We start from the raw sequence: 14,670 nt of genomic DNA, 5'->3' as shown, positions 1-14,670 counted from the left end.
TTAATGCAGCTGGTGGCCACACCAGATACTGACTGTTACTTTTGATTCTGACCCCCCTTTGAACAGGGACACATTATTCAATTTCTGTTAGTCACATGTCTGTGGAACCTGTTCAGTTTATGTCCCAGTTGTTGAATCATACAAATATTTACACATGTTAAGTTTGCTGAAAATAAACACAGTTGACAGTGAGCGTTTGCTGAGTTTACATGCTGGTGTTTTCACTGATTCATGTACAACATCTCTCGAATCTGTTTGCTTACAAAGTGACTGGCACTCCATGTGAAATGTCAAACTACGTTTCTTATCAGTACGCATTTAAGGCAACTGTGCTGTTATTGTGAGAATGGTCTATTACAGCTAAATAGTAAGCCATTTTAATGTATTATCGGTTCTGAAATGCAAGACTGATGTACAGTACATGAGAACAGAACATACTTTAGACCTGAATGTATCCCTCAAGCCATGAATAAGAATCACAGATCATTGCCTGTGTGTTGGTGTAGTCCATCTCCTCCTGTTCTCTGTGTGTTGCAGATAAAGATGTCCCAGGTGAAACAGGTGGGCCTGCTGGCTGCCGGGTGCCAGCCCTGGAACAAAGATGTGTGTGCTGCCAGTGAAGACCGGTTCGCTTACTGTGCAACACTTGCTATATATGTCTACCAGGTAATTAGCTTGGCAAACATCGGTGTGTGTGTGTGTGTTTGTGTGTGCTCGTGCGTGCGTTGGCGTGCGCGCGTCTCTCTTTGCGTGTGCTCTCTCACTTCTCTGTTGAAAGGACATTCAAAAGAGATGTCTAATCTGCAAGTGATTTTCTGTCATTGATGTTTTCCTTATCTATCGTTATCTCTGCCACTCCATCTGTTTACATATGCAACACCAATACCAATGTATCTGCAGTTGGACCACAGATACAATGAGTTCAAGCTTCGAGCCATCATGTCAGAGCACAAGAAGACCATCACGGCCATATCGTGGTGCCCACACAACCCCGAGGTGTTTGCCAGCGCCAGCGCTGACAACCTGCTCATCATCTGGAACGTGGCAGAGCAGAAGATTGTGGCCAGGCTGGATAACACCAAAGGTACTGATAATGAACTATGCCCAGTGGAGGCAGATGTACAGGGGAGTGGGTGGGCCAGAGGTGCGTGTTCAGTAGGGAGAAAACGTTTTGAAACAGAGTGAAACAAGGTGGAGCGGAAAGCTGTGGCCGGACTAGATAACACCAAATGTACTGAACATAGAGACACATGGTCTGTATAACGCAAAATATACTGGTTCTGATCAATCATCAGAATGGAAATGAGGAATGACTGTGGACCAGTGGTAAGAGAGTTTACCTGGGAGTAGGCTACTCTTTAGACACCACTGATGGGAGACGTGTCAGAGAGGCTAGAGAGAGTAGGTTGGGTTGCCTTGGGAGGGTGACTCAGTGTAGTGAAGTGTTTGTGTGCTTAGTAATGTCATTAGGACTGGCTATTGTTGCTGCTACACTGACTCCTATCAGGAGGGAGATGGCTGACGACTGGGTGGTTTGGTGTTATTTGTTTTTCTAGGAGAGAGAGAGTGTGTGTGGGCGGGTGGGGGGTGAATGTGTGTGTTTGTTTGTGTGTGTGTTTTCTTTTGTGTGTGCGCGTGCGTGTGCGTGTGTGTGTGTGTGTGTGTGTGTGTGTGTGTGTGTGTGTGTGTGTGTGTGTGTGTGTGTGTGTGTGTGTGTGTGTGTGTGTGTGTGTGTGTGTGTGTGTGTGTGAGTGAGTGTATCTAATGTGTCTCCAACCCTTGTGAACCATCACCCAGGCATCCCAGCGTCTCTGAGCTGGTGCTGGAACGCAGGTGACGGCGTGGCGTTTGTGTCCCACCGGGGCCCTCTCTACCTGTGGGCCATCAGCGGGCTGGACGCCGGCGTCACCATCCACAAGGAGGCACACAGCTTCCTGTCTGATATCTGTCTGTTCCGCTGGCACCCCGTCAAAAAGGGCAAGGTGGTGTTTGGACACACGGACGGGAGCCTCTCTATCTTCCAGCCAGGTAAGACTGAGGCTGCATCTCAATAGTTTAAAGATAGTCTAGACTGAGGCTGCATCTCAATAGTTTAAAGATAGTCTAGACTGAGGCTGCATCTCAATAGTCTATAGATAGTCTAGACTGAGGCTGCATCTCAATAGTCTCTAGGTAGTCTAGACTGAGACATCATCTCAATAGTCTATAGATGGTCTAGACTGAGGTTGCATCGCAATAGCCTATAGATAGTCTAGACAAAGGCTGCATCTCAATAGTCTAAGGATAGTCAATCAATCAGTCAAATGCATTTATATAGCCCTTCTTACATCAGCTGATGTCACAAAGTGCTGTACAGAAACACAGCCTAAAACCCCAAACAACAAGCAATGCAGGTGTAGAAGCACGGTGGCTAGGAAAAACTCCCTAGAAAGGCCAGAACCTAGGAAGAAACCTAGAGAGGAACCAGGCTAGGTGGCCAGTCCTCTTCTGGCTGTGCCGGGTGGAGATTATAACAGAACATGGCCAAGATGTTCAAATGTTCATAGATGACCAGCAGGGTCAAATAATAATAATCACAGTGGTTGTTGAGGGTGCAACAGGTCAGCACCTCAGGAGTGAATGTCAGTTGGCTTTTCATAGCCGATCATTCATAGTATCTCTACCGCTCCTGCTGTCTCTAGAGAGTTGAAAACAGCAGGTCTGGGACAGGTAGCACATCCGGTGAACAGGTCAGGGTTCCATAGCTGCAGGCAGAACAGTTGAAACTGGAGTAGCAGCACGGTCAGGTGCACAGGGGACAGCAAGGAGTCATCAGGCCAGGTAGTCCTGAGGCATGGTCCTAGGGCTCAGGTCCTCTGAGAGAAAGAAAGAAAGATAGAAAGAAAGAAAGAAAGAAAGAGAGAAAAGAGACAGAAAGAATTAGAGAGAGCATACTTAAATTGACACAGGACACCGGATAAAACAGGAGAAATACTCCAGGCTGAGACAGGAGGGGTCGGGAGACACTATGGCCCGGTCTGACGATATCCCCGGACAGGGCCAAACAGGCAGGATATAACCCCACCCACTTTGCCAAAGCATAGCCCCCACACCACTAGAGGGATATCTTCAACCACCAACTTACCATCCTGAGACAAGGCTGAGTATAGCCCACAAAGATCTCCATCATGGCACAACCGAAGTGGTAGCCAACCCGGACAGGAAGATAACATTAGTGACTCAACCCACTCTACGTGACGCACCCCTCCTAGGGACGGCATGGAAGAGCACCAGTAAGCCAGTGACTCAGCCCCTGTAATAGGGTTAGAGGCAGAGAATCCCAGTGGAGAGAGGGGAACCGTCCAGGCAGAGACAGCAAGGGTGATTCGTTGCTCCAGTGCCTTTCCGTTCACCTTCACACTCCTGGGCCAGACTACACTCAATCATATGACCTACTGAAGAGATGAGTCTTCAATAAAGACTTAAAGGTTGAGACCGAGTCTGCGTCTCTCACATGGGTAGGCAGACCATTCCATAAAAATTGAGCTCTATAGGAGAAAGCCCTGCCTCCAGCTGTTTGCTTAGACATTTTAGGGACAGTAAGGAGGCCTGCGTCTGTGACCGTAGCGTACGTGTATGTATGTACGGCAGGACAAAATCGGAAAGATAGGTAGGAGCAAGCCCATGTAATGCTTTGTAGGTTAGCATTAAAACATTGAAATCAGCCCTTGCCTTAACAGGAAGCCAGTGTAGAGAGGCTAGCACTGGAGTAATATGATCACATGTTTTGGTTCTAGTCAAGATTCTAGCAGCCGTGTTAACTGAAGTTTATTTAGTGCTTTATCCGGGTAGCCGCAAAATATAGCATTGTAGTAGTCTAACCTAGAAGTGACAAAAGCATTTTTCTGCATCATTCTTCGACAGAAAGTATCTGACTTTTTGCAATGTTACGTAAATGGAAAAAAGCTGTCCTTGGAAAAGTCTTGATATGTTCTTCAAAAGAGAGATCAGGGCCCAGAGTAATGCCGAGGTTCTTCACAGTTTTATTTGCGCCGACTGTACAACCATCAAGATTAATTGTCAGATTCAACAGAAGATCTCTTGTTTCTTGGGACCCAGAACAAGCATATATGTTTTGTCCGAGTTTAAAAGTAGAACATTTGCAGCCAACCACTTCCTTATGTCTGAAACACAGGTTTCCTGGGAAGACAATTTTGGGGCTTCACCATGTTTCATCGAAATGTACAGCTGTGTGTCATCTGCATAATAGTGAAAGTTAACGTTATGTTTCCCGAATGACATCACCAAGAGGTAAATTATATAGTGAAAACAATAGTGATCCCAAAACGGAGCCTTGAGGAACACCGGAATTTACAGTTGATTTGTCAGAGGACAAACCATCCACAGAGACAAACATATATTTTTCTGACAGATAAGATCTACACCAGGCCAGAACTTGTCCGTGTAAACCAATTTGGGTTTCCACTCTCTACAAAAGAATGTGGTGATCGATGGTATCAAAAGCAGCACTAAGGTCTAGGAGCACGAGGACAGATAGGTAGCCTAGTGGGCGGGGCAGGGTGGGGCAGGGCGGCAGGTAGCCCAGTGGTTAGAGTGTTGGATTAGTGATGGAAAGGTTGCAAGATCGAATCCCCTAGCTGACTAAGAAAAGCATCTGTCGTTCTGCCCCTGAACAGCCAGTTAACCCACTTTTCCTAGGCCGTCATTGAAAATAAGAATTTGTTCTTAACTGACCTGCCAAGTTAAATAAAGGTAAAATAAAAAGATGCAGAGCTTCGGTCTGACGCCATTAAAAGTTAATTTACCACCTTCACAAGTGCAGTCTCATTGCTATGATGGGGTCTAAAACCAGACTGAAGCGTGAGTTGCTGCGCAACAGCTTTTTCTAAAATTCGAGATTCGAGATAGGCCGATAGTTTTTTATATTTTCTGGGTCATGGTTTGGCTTTTTCAAGAGAGGCTTTATCACTGCCACTTTTAGTGAGTTTGGTAAACATCCGTACCATCCATACTCAGTACACATTCGTACTCACAATACACATCCTTACTGAGTACACATCCATACTCAGTCTAGATTGAGGCTATCTCAATAGACTATAGACATTCTAGACTGTGGCTGCATCTCAATTGGGCTGGGCAAGAACTGGCAAGAACCGGGCATGTGCTTCCCTATTACAAAGAATTTTACATTTGAGTCATTTAGCTAGCAGAAAAAACCCCACATATTACAATTATTGCAAGTACAGATGTAGGATCTTAATTTGAGCCAGTTTGCTACAGCAGGAAAATTATCCTGCAGCAACAGGAAATGTGAATTATTATGTGGATTATAATTCATGGATATATTTTGTCGAGGTTGATACATTTTTTGTTAGGGCAAATCAAGACGGACATTTTGAAGTGAAAATGACATACTATAGAAGCCTTTTAAAACCTTGAATACAATACAAGTTTTTGCATTTCCTGCTGTGCAGGAAAATTCTCAGTAACAAAAGAGTTACTTCGAAATAGCTGCTATCAGTAGAATCAGTTCCAGGAAGAAAAACCACAACCTTTAAATATGTATTTGTTGACTGTTTCTTCCACATGAGAACCTTTATTTGGTACCTCCAGGTATTTCATTAGGGGCTGTGGTGACTTCATTTAGTCAGTTGATGCAGCAGGTCTCCTCTCCTGTCCTAGGATCTAAAAACCAGAAGCACGTGTTGCGCCCGGAGTCTTTAGAGGGGACGGACGAGGAGGACCCGGTCACAGCGTTGGAGTGGGATCCACTGTCTACAGACTACCTCCTAGTGGCCAACCAGCATAATGGCATCAGAATGGTCGACTCAGAGGGGCTCACCTGTGTCACTACTTTCTGCTTCCCCAGTTCAGCTGCCTCTGTACAGTGTCTGGCCTGGGTTCCCAGTGCACCCGGCATGTTCATCACTGGAGGTAAGGACACATTGGGGTAGGGTACAATGGGTTAGGGTGCAGGGGGGAGGGGAAAGCTGGGTCCCCAGTGCCCCCGGCCTGTTCATCACTAGAGGTAAGGACACATTGGGGTAGGGTACAATGGGTTAGGGTGCAGGGGGGAGGGGAAAGCTGGGTCCCCAGTGCCCCCGGCCTGTTCATCACTAGAGGTAAGGACACATTGGGGTAGGGTACAATGGGTTAGGGTGCAGGGGGGAGGGGAAAGCTGGGTCCCCAGTGCCCCCGGCCTGTTCATCACTAGAGGTAAGGACACATTGGGGTAGGGTACAATGGGTTAGGGTGCAGGGGGGAGGGGAAAGCTGGGTCCCCAGTGCCCCCGGCCTGTTCATCACTAGAGGTAAGGACACATTGGGGTAGGGTACAATGGGTTAGGGTGCAGGGGGGAGGGGAAAGCTGGGTCCCCAGTGCCCCCGGCCTGTTCATCACTAGAGGTAAAGACATAGGGTGCTGGGGGTTACGGTAAGGTCACAGCCCTGGGTTTGTTCTTTACACGGGGTAGGGTATGTTTATCAGTGTAGGTAGCTAGAGGTCAGGTGTGTAAGGCTCAGGCCTTTAGAACTGTTCCAACGTGTTCCTTCTGTTCCCAGATTCTCAAGTCGGTGTGTTGAGGATATGGAACGTGTCCAGATCTACACCGCTGGACAACTTTAAACTGAAGAAGACCGGCTTCCATGCTTTACATGTGTTAAACTCTCCCCCAGCCAAGAAATGTAAGCATCTGACACACACACACATTAGCTCTGATAATCCACAGATTAGGGTAGAATCCACAGTCTGCAGCACACTCTTAGAAATAAAGGTGCTATCTACAGCTGTCCCAATAGGAGGATCCTTTGAAGACACCCTTTTTGGTTCGAGGTAAAAACCGTTTTGTTTCAAGGCATAATCCTTTTGGGTTCCATGTACAACCCTTTCCACAGAGAGTTGTATATGGAACCCAATAGGGTTCTACCTAGGGTTACACTATAGGGACAGCGGAAGAACCTTTTTGGATCCCTTTTTTCTAAAAGGGAACAATAACTTCAGAGTTTTGGATATGAATGACTGATCTTGTGAAATAAGATTGCAATATCTCTTGGAAAAACTGTAACTTTTGTGTGTTCTTTCCCCTTTCCTGCAATCACCTGACCCCTCCTGGCCCGCCATTATTTGCCTCCTACCCTCTTTTTAGCCTTGAGCTCCATCTCCCCGACAAAGAGCCACTACACATCATCCACCAGTGAGGCTGTTCCTCCTCCTACTCTATCCCAGAACCAGGCCTTCTCCCTCCCCCCGGGCCACGCTGTTTGCTGCTTCATGGATGGAGGGGTGGGGCTCTACGACATGGGAGCCAAGAAGTGGGACTTCCTACGAGACCTGGTGAGGGAGGGAGGGAGGGAGGGGAAGAGATGGGGAGGGGGTGAAAAGAAGGGAGGACAAGTGGTAGCAATGGAGGTAGGGAAATTGGGATGATGCTAAGGGCGTTCTTCTATTTCTTGTTTGTGTCTGCATTTCTGTTGTACATAACTCCCAATCCAGTTCATGTTGAAGCAGACCTGACCATGAAAGAATATGTTGTTCTCAGGGTCATGTGGAGACCATATTTGACTGTAAGTTCAAGCCAGACGACCCCAACCTGTTGGCGACAGCCTCGTTTGACGGGACCATTAAGGTGTGGGACATCAACACCCTCACAGCGGTTTATACGTCTCCCGGCAACGAGGGTGTGGTCTACTCTCTGTCCTGGGCTCCTGGTAAGACATGGGGAGAGAACACACACAGACCATAAAACTTTGGGTGTTTCTCAATATGCATTGTACCATTGTTCCACACTCTCGTGCTCCGAGTGCATTCTCCGAGGACGAGAGTGTGGAGAATGCATAAAACATGACATTTGAGAAGCACCCCCCTACTGTACTACCTCACGCTGCACCTCCCCATTCAGTGAACCTTCTTCCAGCCAGGACAATGGCAACAATAGAGACGATACAAGATATACACAAAGCAAATGTTTTACTTCATAACTATATGTGAGTCGTAATAATCTAGCTAACCAGACAGTTTAACAGGCAAAAAGGACCTAAATCGAATGTTATGCAAGGTTGATGTCAATTCTTCATCGGTAGCTCGCTACCAATTCTTCGTGGCTATCTAGCTAGCTAACAGTAGAAGCTAACAAGTCCCCCTATTGAATTACTAGTCTTGCTATCTCTGCACAGTACAGTGGATATTGTAGGCAGGAAACATGACAAAAAATAACACAGTATGCATTTCTTAATATATCAAGAAAAAAACATTGTAGTCAGTTTATTTTTTCTCGCTTCAGCTCAAATAATGCCCGTTGATTTCAGGAATTGAGCGTGTTTTTTTTACATGGTTGCTTCATATTTCTGTGCACACTTTCCATTGAAGCTTGAGTCTATGCATTAATAATGATTTACTGAATATACATTAAGAAGTCAAGTTTATGCACTTTTTTTATGATTCAAACCAGTTATGAAACATGTTGCGCTTTCTTGCGTTCGTTCATTTGGATGTCGTTAAATATGTCTCTTGTTATCTTCGTGTGTGTTCTTCGAAAGGAGACCTGAACTGCATAGCCGGAGCCACGTCCCGGAACGGTGCATTCATCTGGGATGTGAAGAAAGGCAAGATGATCACACGATTCAATGAGGTACGTCAACAACACTGACGAAAAACACAACAGTCATAAGGGCTTTTCACAATACTGAGCCGAACCGAGCTAAACCAAACCAAGCTGTACTGAGCTACCCTGGTTACGCATCCACTAGCCAGCACAGTTTTCTTCGGCTCGGCATGATAGTGTGAAAAGGTTATTAGAGTGATCTATCAATAATCTCTTTAGTTTATCAATATTTATTTTGACGTCTTAGACTTTCTGTTCCCTTGTGTACTCAACAGCATGGGAATAATGGTATCTTCTGTATCGCATGGAGCCATAAGGACTCTAAAAGAATAGCCACATGTAGTGGCGACGGCTTTTGCATCATTAGGACCATCGACGGCAGGGTCTTACACAAGTACAAACACCCTGCTGCTGTGTTTGGTTGTGACTGGAGCCAGAACAACAAGTAAGAGTCCACTTGTGTAGTTCACCTTTCATACTGTTTAACAAGTATACTGGAAGATACAGTTAGTTACCTATATTCTACTAGATCTATCCTTTCTCTCGCTCTCTTTTTCCTTCCTTCCTTCCTTCCTTCCTTCCTTCCTTCCTTCCTTCCTTCCTTCCTTCCTTCCTTCCATCCGTCTGTCTGTCTCTTTCTCACTCTTTTTTTCTTTCTCTCTCTCTCTCCATTCCCAGAGACATGATAGCCACGGGCTGTGAGGATAAAAACGTGCGTGTGTACTACCTGGCCACCAGTTCTGACCAGCCACTCAAGGTGTTCACGGGTCACCTGGCCAAGGTGTTCCATGTGCGCTGGTCTCCTCTCCGAGAGGGTATTCTCTGCAGTGGCTCAGATGACGGGTACACGCAGCACATTAATACATTATTCATATATGTTCTTTCACTGAGTCTCACAGCACATTGCATTAGGGTAATTTATCACATCCACCAATGTGTAACAGTACCTGAATAATGCATGGCAAACACTTTGTCCAGATACTGATACACAGGTAGTTATTTGATATGCTGTCATTATCAATACAGATGCCATTGGTTTGAGTAGTCACTCTATTATGTATATGGGAGTCCGTATATGACCCCTCCCTCCCTCTTTCTCCAGGACTGTGCGTATCTGGGATTATACCCAGGATGCCTGTATCAACGTGCTGAGTGGTCACACGGCGCCGGTCCGAGGCCTGATGTGGAACACGGAGGTGCCCTACCTGCTGACCAGCGGCAGCTGGGACTACACCATTAAAGTCTGGGACACCAGGGACGGAACCTGCCTGGACACCTGCTACGACCACGGCGCTGATGTTTATGGTACCTCAGTAATGAATCAGGAACACCACACTGCAGCCATCATCAAATAGACTCAGCCACAGGCCCAGGATCATTTCTAGACTGCAAACTGACCAGAAGCCCAAACATATCATATTTGACGAAAACATTATCATCTCAAACCTTGCTTGTGTTTGCATACAATCACATATCTCTCTCTATTATGTGTTTGTGTGTGTGTGTGGGGGGGATTGTTAACAAAACTTTGGGGGCCAAATAAAATAATCTGTGGACCACCAGTTGGGGAAACCTGCTATGCTTTATAGAGGCCAATGACTGTGAAATTAAATGTAAGGTACTGTTTCTACACTGACACTGTGTCTGCAATGCTGTAACCTGGTTTGATTCCTCCAGGCCTGACTTGCCACCCCAGCCGTCCGTTCACCATGGCCTCATGTTCCCGGGACTCTACGGTCAGGTTGTGGTCCCTCACTCCGCTCATCGCTCCGCTCCTGGTCAACGTCCTGGCTGACCACAGCTGGGATGACATCATCGGCAACACGGGTCAGTCAGATGTTCCGATACTGAAGAAATGTGTTGTGTAGAACATGTACAGTGGAGGGTAAGGCAAGTAAACACCCTTATTTTGTGCCAGCGTTTACCCAATGCATTGAAAATATAGGGAGCGTAACTTTACTCACCAGGGAACTGCGGTTAGCGTGTGCCTGTCTATTTTGCTTTACCTCTACATCACTGGCCATGTAGAATAAGGAATCGTGTTAGTTCTATGTGCTACATTTCTATCTGTATACACTGTATCATCAGTAAATCACTCTCCCATCAGTCACTATGACTATATTGTTACAGAAGTGTTGATTACTCATGACATCAATATGTTGATTGCTCATAACTGTCTCCACCGTGAGAGAGTGATACCGCAAATATTTATCCGTTCAAACACGACATAACCTCACAAGAACCATTATTCTGAATGACATCATGGTATAGTACTATATCCCCTCCTCTCCTCCAGATAGGGCCATGGTACCTGGTGCTACCCCTCTGCTCTGTGGGAAGGTGTCCAGAGACATCAAGCAGGAGCTGGATAAACTATCCAGTGAAGTGCGGGTGAAGAAACTCAGGTGGTTCTCCGAATGTTTCTCTGTGAGTATATTTACTCGCAATTTTCCTGAAATGAATAGCACTCTATTTACGGTCATTTAGTTATTCCATTCCCGTAGTCCAGACACATGGTTTTAATCTGATGGTTTGATGGAAGTATAGTCGTTTGTTCCTTGGTATAGTTTTACATCATCAGGTATCAAATTACCTATGGATAAATCTCTAAGTTAGTACTCCTATTTGGTAGTAATATTAGCACATATTACTGGAATCACCATGTATTATGTACTGTACTTGACATACTACCTACTCTTATGAAGTGCTTAGGAATACTTTTTCTATGTTATTTCCTCCAGCCACCAGGGGGGAGTCATAACCTGTGGGACCTGGTGTCAGTGATCAATGGGCAGGACGACAGTCTGCTTCCCCAGAGCTACGGCAAGGGCATCATGCACATGAAACACTTGGTCCGCTTCAAAACCGTAAGTCGACCACTGACTGACTGACTAACTGTCTCATCTCACACATGATCCAGTCCCTTCAGATCTGCAAACATCCAAGGGTTTAGGGCCGAAGGAAAGGGGGATGGAATGATTTTGGACCAAGCGTATGAGTCGTATTTCTAAGGGGTTCGTTTTTCAAAAGAACATCAAACGTTTCACGACTATTCACTTCCAGTACACATTTCAATGTGTCTATTCTGTAGTCTGAGGCCCAGGAATTGACCATAGTGAAGATGTCTAAGTTCGGCGGGGGGATCGGGGCTCCCAGTAAAGAGGAGAGACTGAGAGACGCAGCAGAGATCCATCTGAGACTGGGGCAGATCCAGAGATACTGTGAACTCATGGTGGAGCTGGGAGAGGTAATGGACGGATTCATTATAGGCCCTAGGCTACACTCTTAGAAGAAGAAAAAAGGTTCCAAAAGGGTTCTGCGGCTGTCCCCATAGGTAGAACCCTTTTTGCTTCCAGGTAGAACCCTTTTTGGTTCCTGGTAGAACTCTTTTGGGTTCCGTGTAGAAGGGTTTCACCTGGAACCGAAAGGGGTTATTCAAAGGGTTCTCATATAGGGACAGCCTTAGAACCATTTTTGGAAGTAGATAGAACCTTTTTTCTAAGAGTGTAGAACAACTATGCGTGTATCAGGAACAATACATGGACTCATACGGCATTACAGTATGTCCCCCATTAAAGGGTGTCAAATTAACAATCACAGCATTAATTGCTGTACATAATGATGATGTTTGTCATGTTTTCTGTATTTGTCAGTGGGACAAGGCATTGTCAGTTGCCCCTGGTGTATCCATAAAGTATTGGAAGAAACTCATGCAAAGGTATGTTTTGAGTTAGTTTGTCAATTCAAGAGGCATTTTTATGGTTACGTGTACATTTGAGCCATTTAGCAGACGCTCTCATCCAGAGCGACTAACAATTAGAACCACAACAGCGGTTGTTGACTTCCTTCCTCAATGCATGTGTCCTCGTAGAAGAGCCGACCAGCTGATGCAGGAAGAAAACCACGATGTCATCCCGTACTGCATCGCCACGGGAGACGTGAGGAAGCTGGTCAACTTCTTTACTGCCAGGGGTCAACTGAACGAGGCGCTGCTAGTGGCTCAGGTATGACAACATTGGCATCCTATGATTAATTGTATAGTTAGAAAACAAAGTAACATAATATAAATCATGTATTGGTTCCAATCGGAACCCCTGTTCTCTAAAGGAGAGAACAACATACCACCATGTTAATTGGCTTATCTGGATTGATGAAGGTTCAGTCAGCCAAATTGCGGTCGAACGTCATACCTTTGTTGTTGTTCTTGTACAGGGAGCTTGTGAAGGCAACATCCACGTGCCTCAGACCGCCGTAATCAACCATACAACCACTACAAACAGCGACGACATACAGGCATATAACGGGTGTGTCCTTTTCACATGAAAATACACCATTTGGCCTAATGTTGGTGTGTTCCACAGCATACGTAATCACCATCCTGTCCATGGTGCATTGCATCCATACTGGGCAACTGAATATCCCCTCATGACCCCAGGCTTGTGAGGGTGAAGTGTAATCTCTGTTGTTCCAGGCTACTGCAGTGTGTATGTAAGGAGCTAGCGGAGTGGTATTTCCAAGATGGCCGTGCTGTGCTGGCGGCCTGCTGTCACCTGGCTGTGGACAACACTGAGGTAAACACACAGACAGGACATGATGGCGTCAAAGGTTACGTATATGATCCTCTCTGTATGTTGTCTTGTAATACACACATAACATTCACTGTTGCGTATGCTAGTTGTGCACCTGAAACCTAAAGCTGGTCATGAGCTACCCTCCTGCAGGGTTTTGTTCCAACCCTACTCCCAATACACCCGGTTCTACTAATCAGCAGCTCCTCAAGGCCCTTGATTGGCGGAATCAGGTGTTTACATGTAGGGCTGGAGCAAAAACCTACAGAGCACTAATGCCTATGAATGTGAACATAAATGTGCATATTTAGTAGATGCATAACTTATCATGTTGTTGTGTGTCCCCCACAGCTAGCCATGGCCAGTCTGATCCGGGGTAATGAGCTGGAGCTGGCTGTGTGTGTAGGGCTGGTGTTGGGAGAATCAGCCAATCAGGCCACTCACTACGTCCTGGAGCTACTAGCCAGGAAGTACATGACCACACCCACCTGGTAAGAGCCAATTACAACTCTCAACTCTAATGAACATGACAGGCTAGATTATATATATATTCTCCATATGATTGTGAATATACAGAGTGCATTTGTTTATCCATATTCTCATTTCTTGTAGGTTTCCATCAGTTGGAAGCAGGTATTATACATGTTTCATGTTTACTGCGATAAAGGATTTGACTTTATTCTGGATGGATTTTGTTCCATCCGGTTGTACTTGGTTTTGTACAGTATAGTACCTCATTCCTAAAGACTGCTTAGGTTTTCAAAGGGATGTGTGGATGTGTCCCCTGCAATCCAACAACTGGACTGATGTCACCACTCTTCTCCTTCCCAGGGACCTGGCGGCTGACCTTCTCCAGATGATCCCAGACAACGAGGTCCTGCTGGCCAAGCTGTGTGCCTTCTACCCTGGGAGCTCCTCGGAGATAGACCAAATCCATGAAAAAGTTGGTGCTGAATTTCAGCGGAAATTCTCTATTGAGCATCCGTTTTAGTCCAAATTGGGTCCGGGAAACCTGTCCTAATTGTTTAAACAGAAAAACTTAGAAGTAGACCTATTGACAATATGACATGACAATGTCAACAACAACATTGAAGTATAAAATGCATGTTAATAATTGGTGTTGTTGTTTCAGTGTGGTCTTCCCAGTCTGGAGGAGTGTCAGGGGTTAGCTGAGTCTGCTGTCAGCGAGGGGGACATCTTCAAAGCTGTCAAGTACTATCTAATGAGTCCAGAACCCGAGGCAGCCCTGCTTGTTGGCATCGCCCACGTCAAAGAACAGCTGAGTGATTCTGACTGGACCGTAGACTCTGTCCATCCTATCCTGGACCTTCTGGGTTACATTAGAACGGACCGGCTCATACTTGCCAAGTTCACTGAGTAAGTGAACGGGAATCAGAATGTGTGAGACAATGTCACCTGGGTCTCGGCAGGTAGCCTAGTGGTTAAGAGTGTTGGGCCAGTAACCCGAAAGTTTTATGGTTCGAATCCCTGAGCCGACTAGGT

The 14,670-nt window shown here is 45.9% G+C and overlaps 1 protein-coding gene across 4 annotated transcripts in view; it reads left to right on the top strand.

Moving 5' to 3' along the window:
• LOC118395558 (WD repeat-containing protein 17) overlaps positions 1-14,670 on the top strand; it is a 32,125-nt gene that overhangs the window by 13,327 nt on the left and 4,128 nt on the right. For 2 of the 4 annotated variants that reach the window (XM_052464680.1, XM_052464677.1), the window contains exons 2-24: positions 538-666; positions 901-1,084; positions 1,798-2,028; positions 5,683-5,934; positions 6,561-6,683; positions 7,145-7,332; positions 7,538-7,706; positions 8,535-8,626; positions 8,875-9,044; positions 9,278-9,442; positions 9,702-9,904; positions 10,277-10,426; positions 10,896-11,026; positions 11,341-11,466; positions 11,691-11,846; positions 12,253-12,317; positions 12,471-12,603; positions 12,812-12,903; positions 13,071-13,170; positions 13,519-13,658; positions 13,780-13,800; positions 13,999-14,110; positions 14,300-14,544. In XM_052464680.1, coding sequence (XP_052320640.1) covers positions 544-666; positions 901-1,084; positions 1,798-2,028; positions 5,683-5,934; positions 6,561-6,683; positions 7,145-7,332; positions 7,538-7,706; positions 8,535-8,626; positions 8,875-9,044; positions 9,278-9,442; positions 9,702-9,904; positions 10,277-10,426; positions 10,896-11,026; positions 11,341-11,466; positions 11,691-11,846; positions 12,253-12,317; positions 12,471-12,603; positions 12,812-12,903; positions 13,071-13,170; positions 13,519-13,658; positions 13,780-13,800; positions 13,999-14,110; positions 14,300-14,544 — 3,371 coding nt within the window. In that variant the 5' untranslated portion in view covers positions 538-543. The remainder of the gene's footprint in view (positions 1-537; positions 667-900; positions 1,085-1,797; positions 2,029-5,682; positions 5,935-6,560; positions 6,684-7,144; positions 7,333-7,537; positions 7,707-8,534; positions 8,627-8,874; positions 9,045-9,277; positions 9,443-9,701; positions 9,905-10,276; positions 10,427-10,895; positions 11,027-11,340; positions 11,467-11,690; positions 11,847-12,252; positions 12,318-12,470; positions 12,604-12,811; positions 12,904-13,070; positions 13,171-13,518; positions 13,659-13,779; positions 13,801-13,998; positions 14,111-14,299; positions 14,545-14,670) is intronic. The other 2 variants (XM_052464678.1, XM_052464679.1) reach the window with 2 other exon arrangements.

The sequence above is a fragment of the Oncorhynchus keta genome, chromosome 16 (genome assembly GCF_023373465.1).
Source record: "Oncorhynchus keta strain PuntledgeMale-10-30-2019 chromosome 16, Oket_V2, whole genome shotgun sequence".
Classification (NCBI taxonomy): domain Eukaryota; kingdom Metazoa; phylum Chordata; class Actinopteri; order Salmoniformes; family Salmonidae; genus Oncorhynchus; species Oncorhynchus keta.
This window is presented reverse-complemented; position numbering and strand designations above follow the sequence as displayed.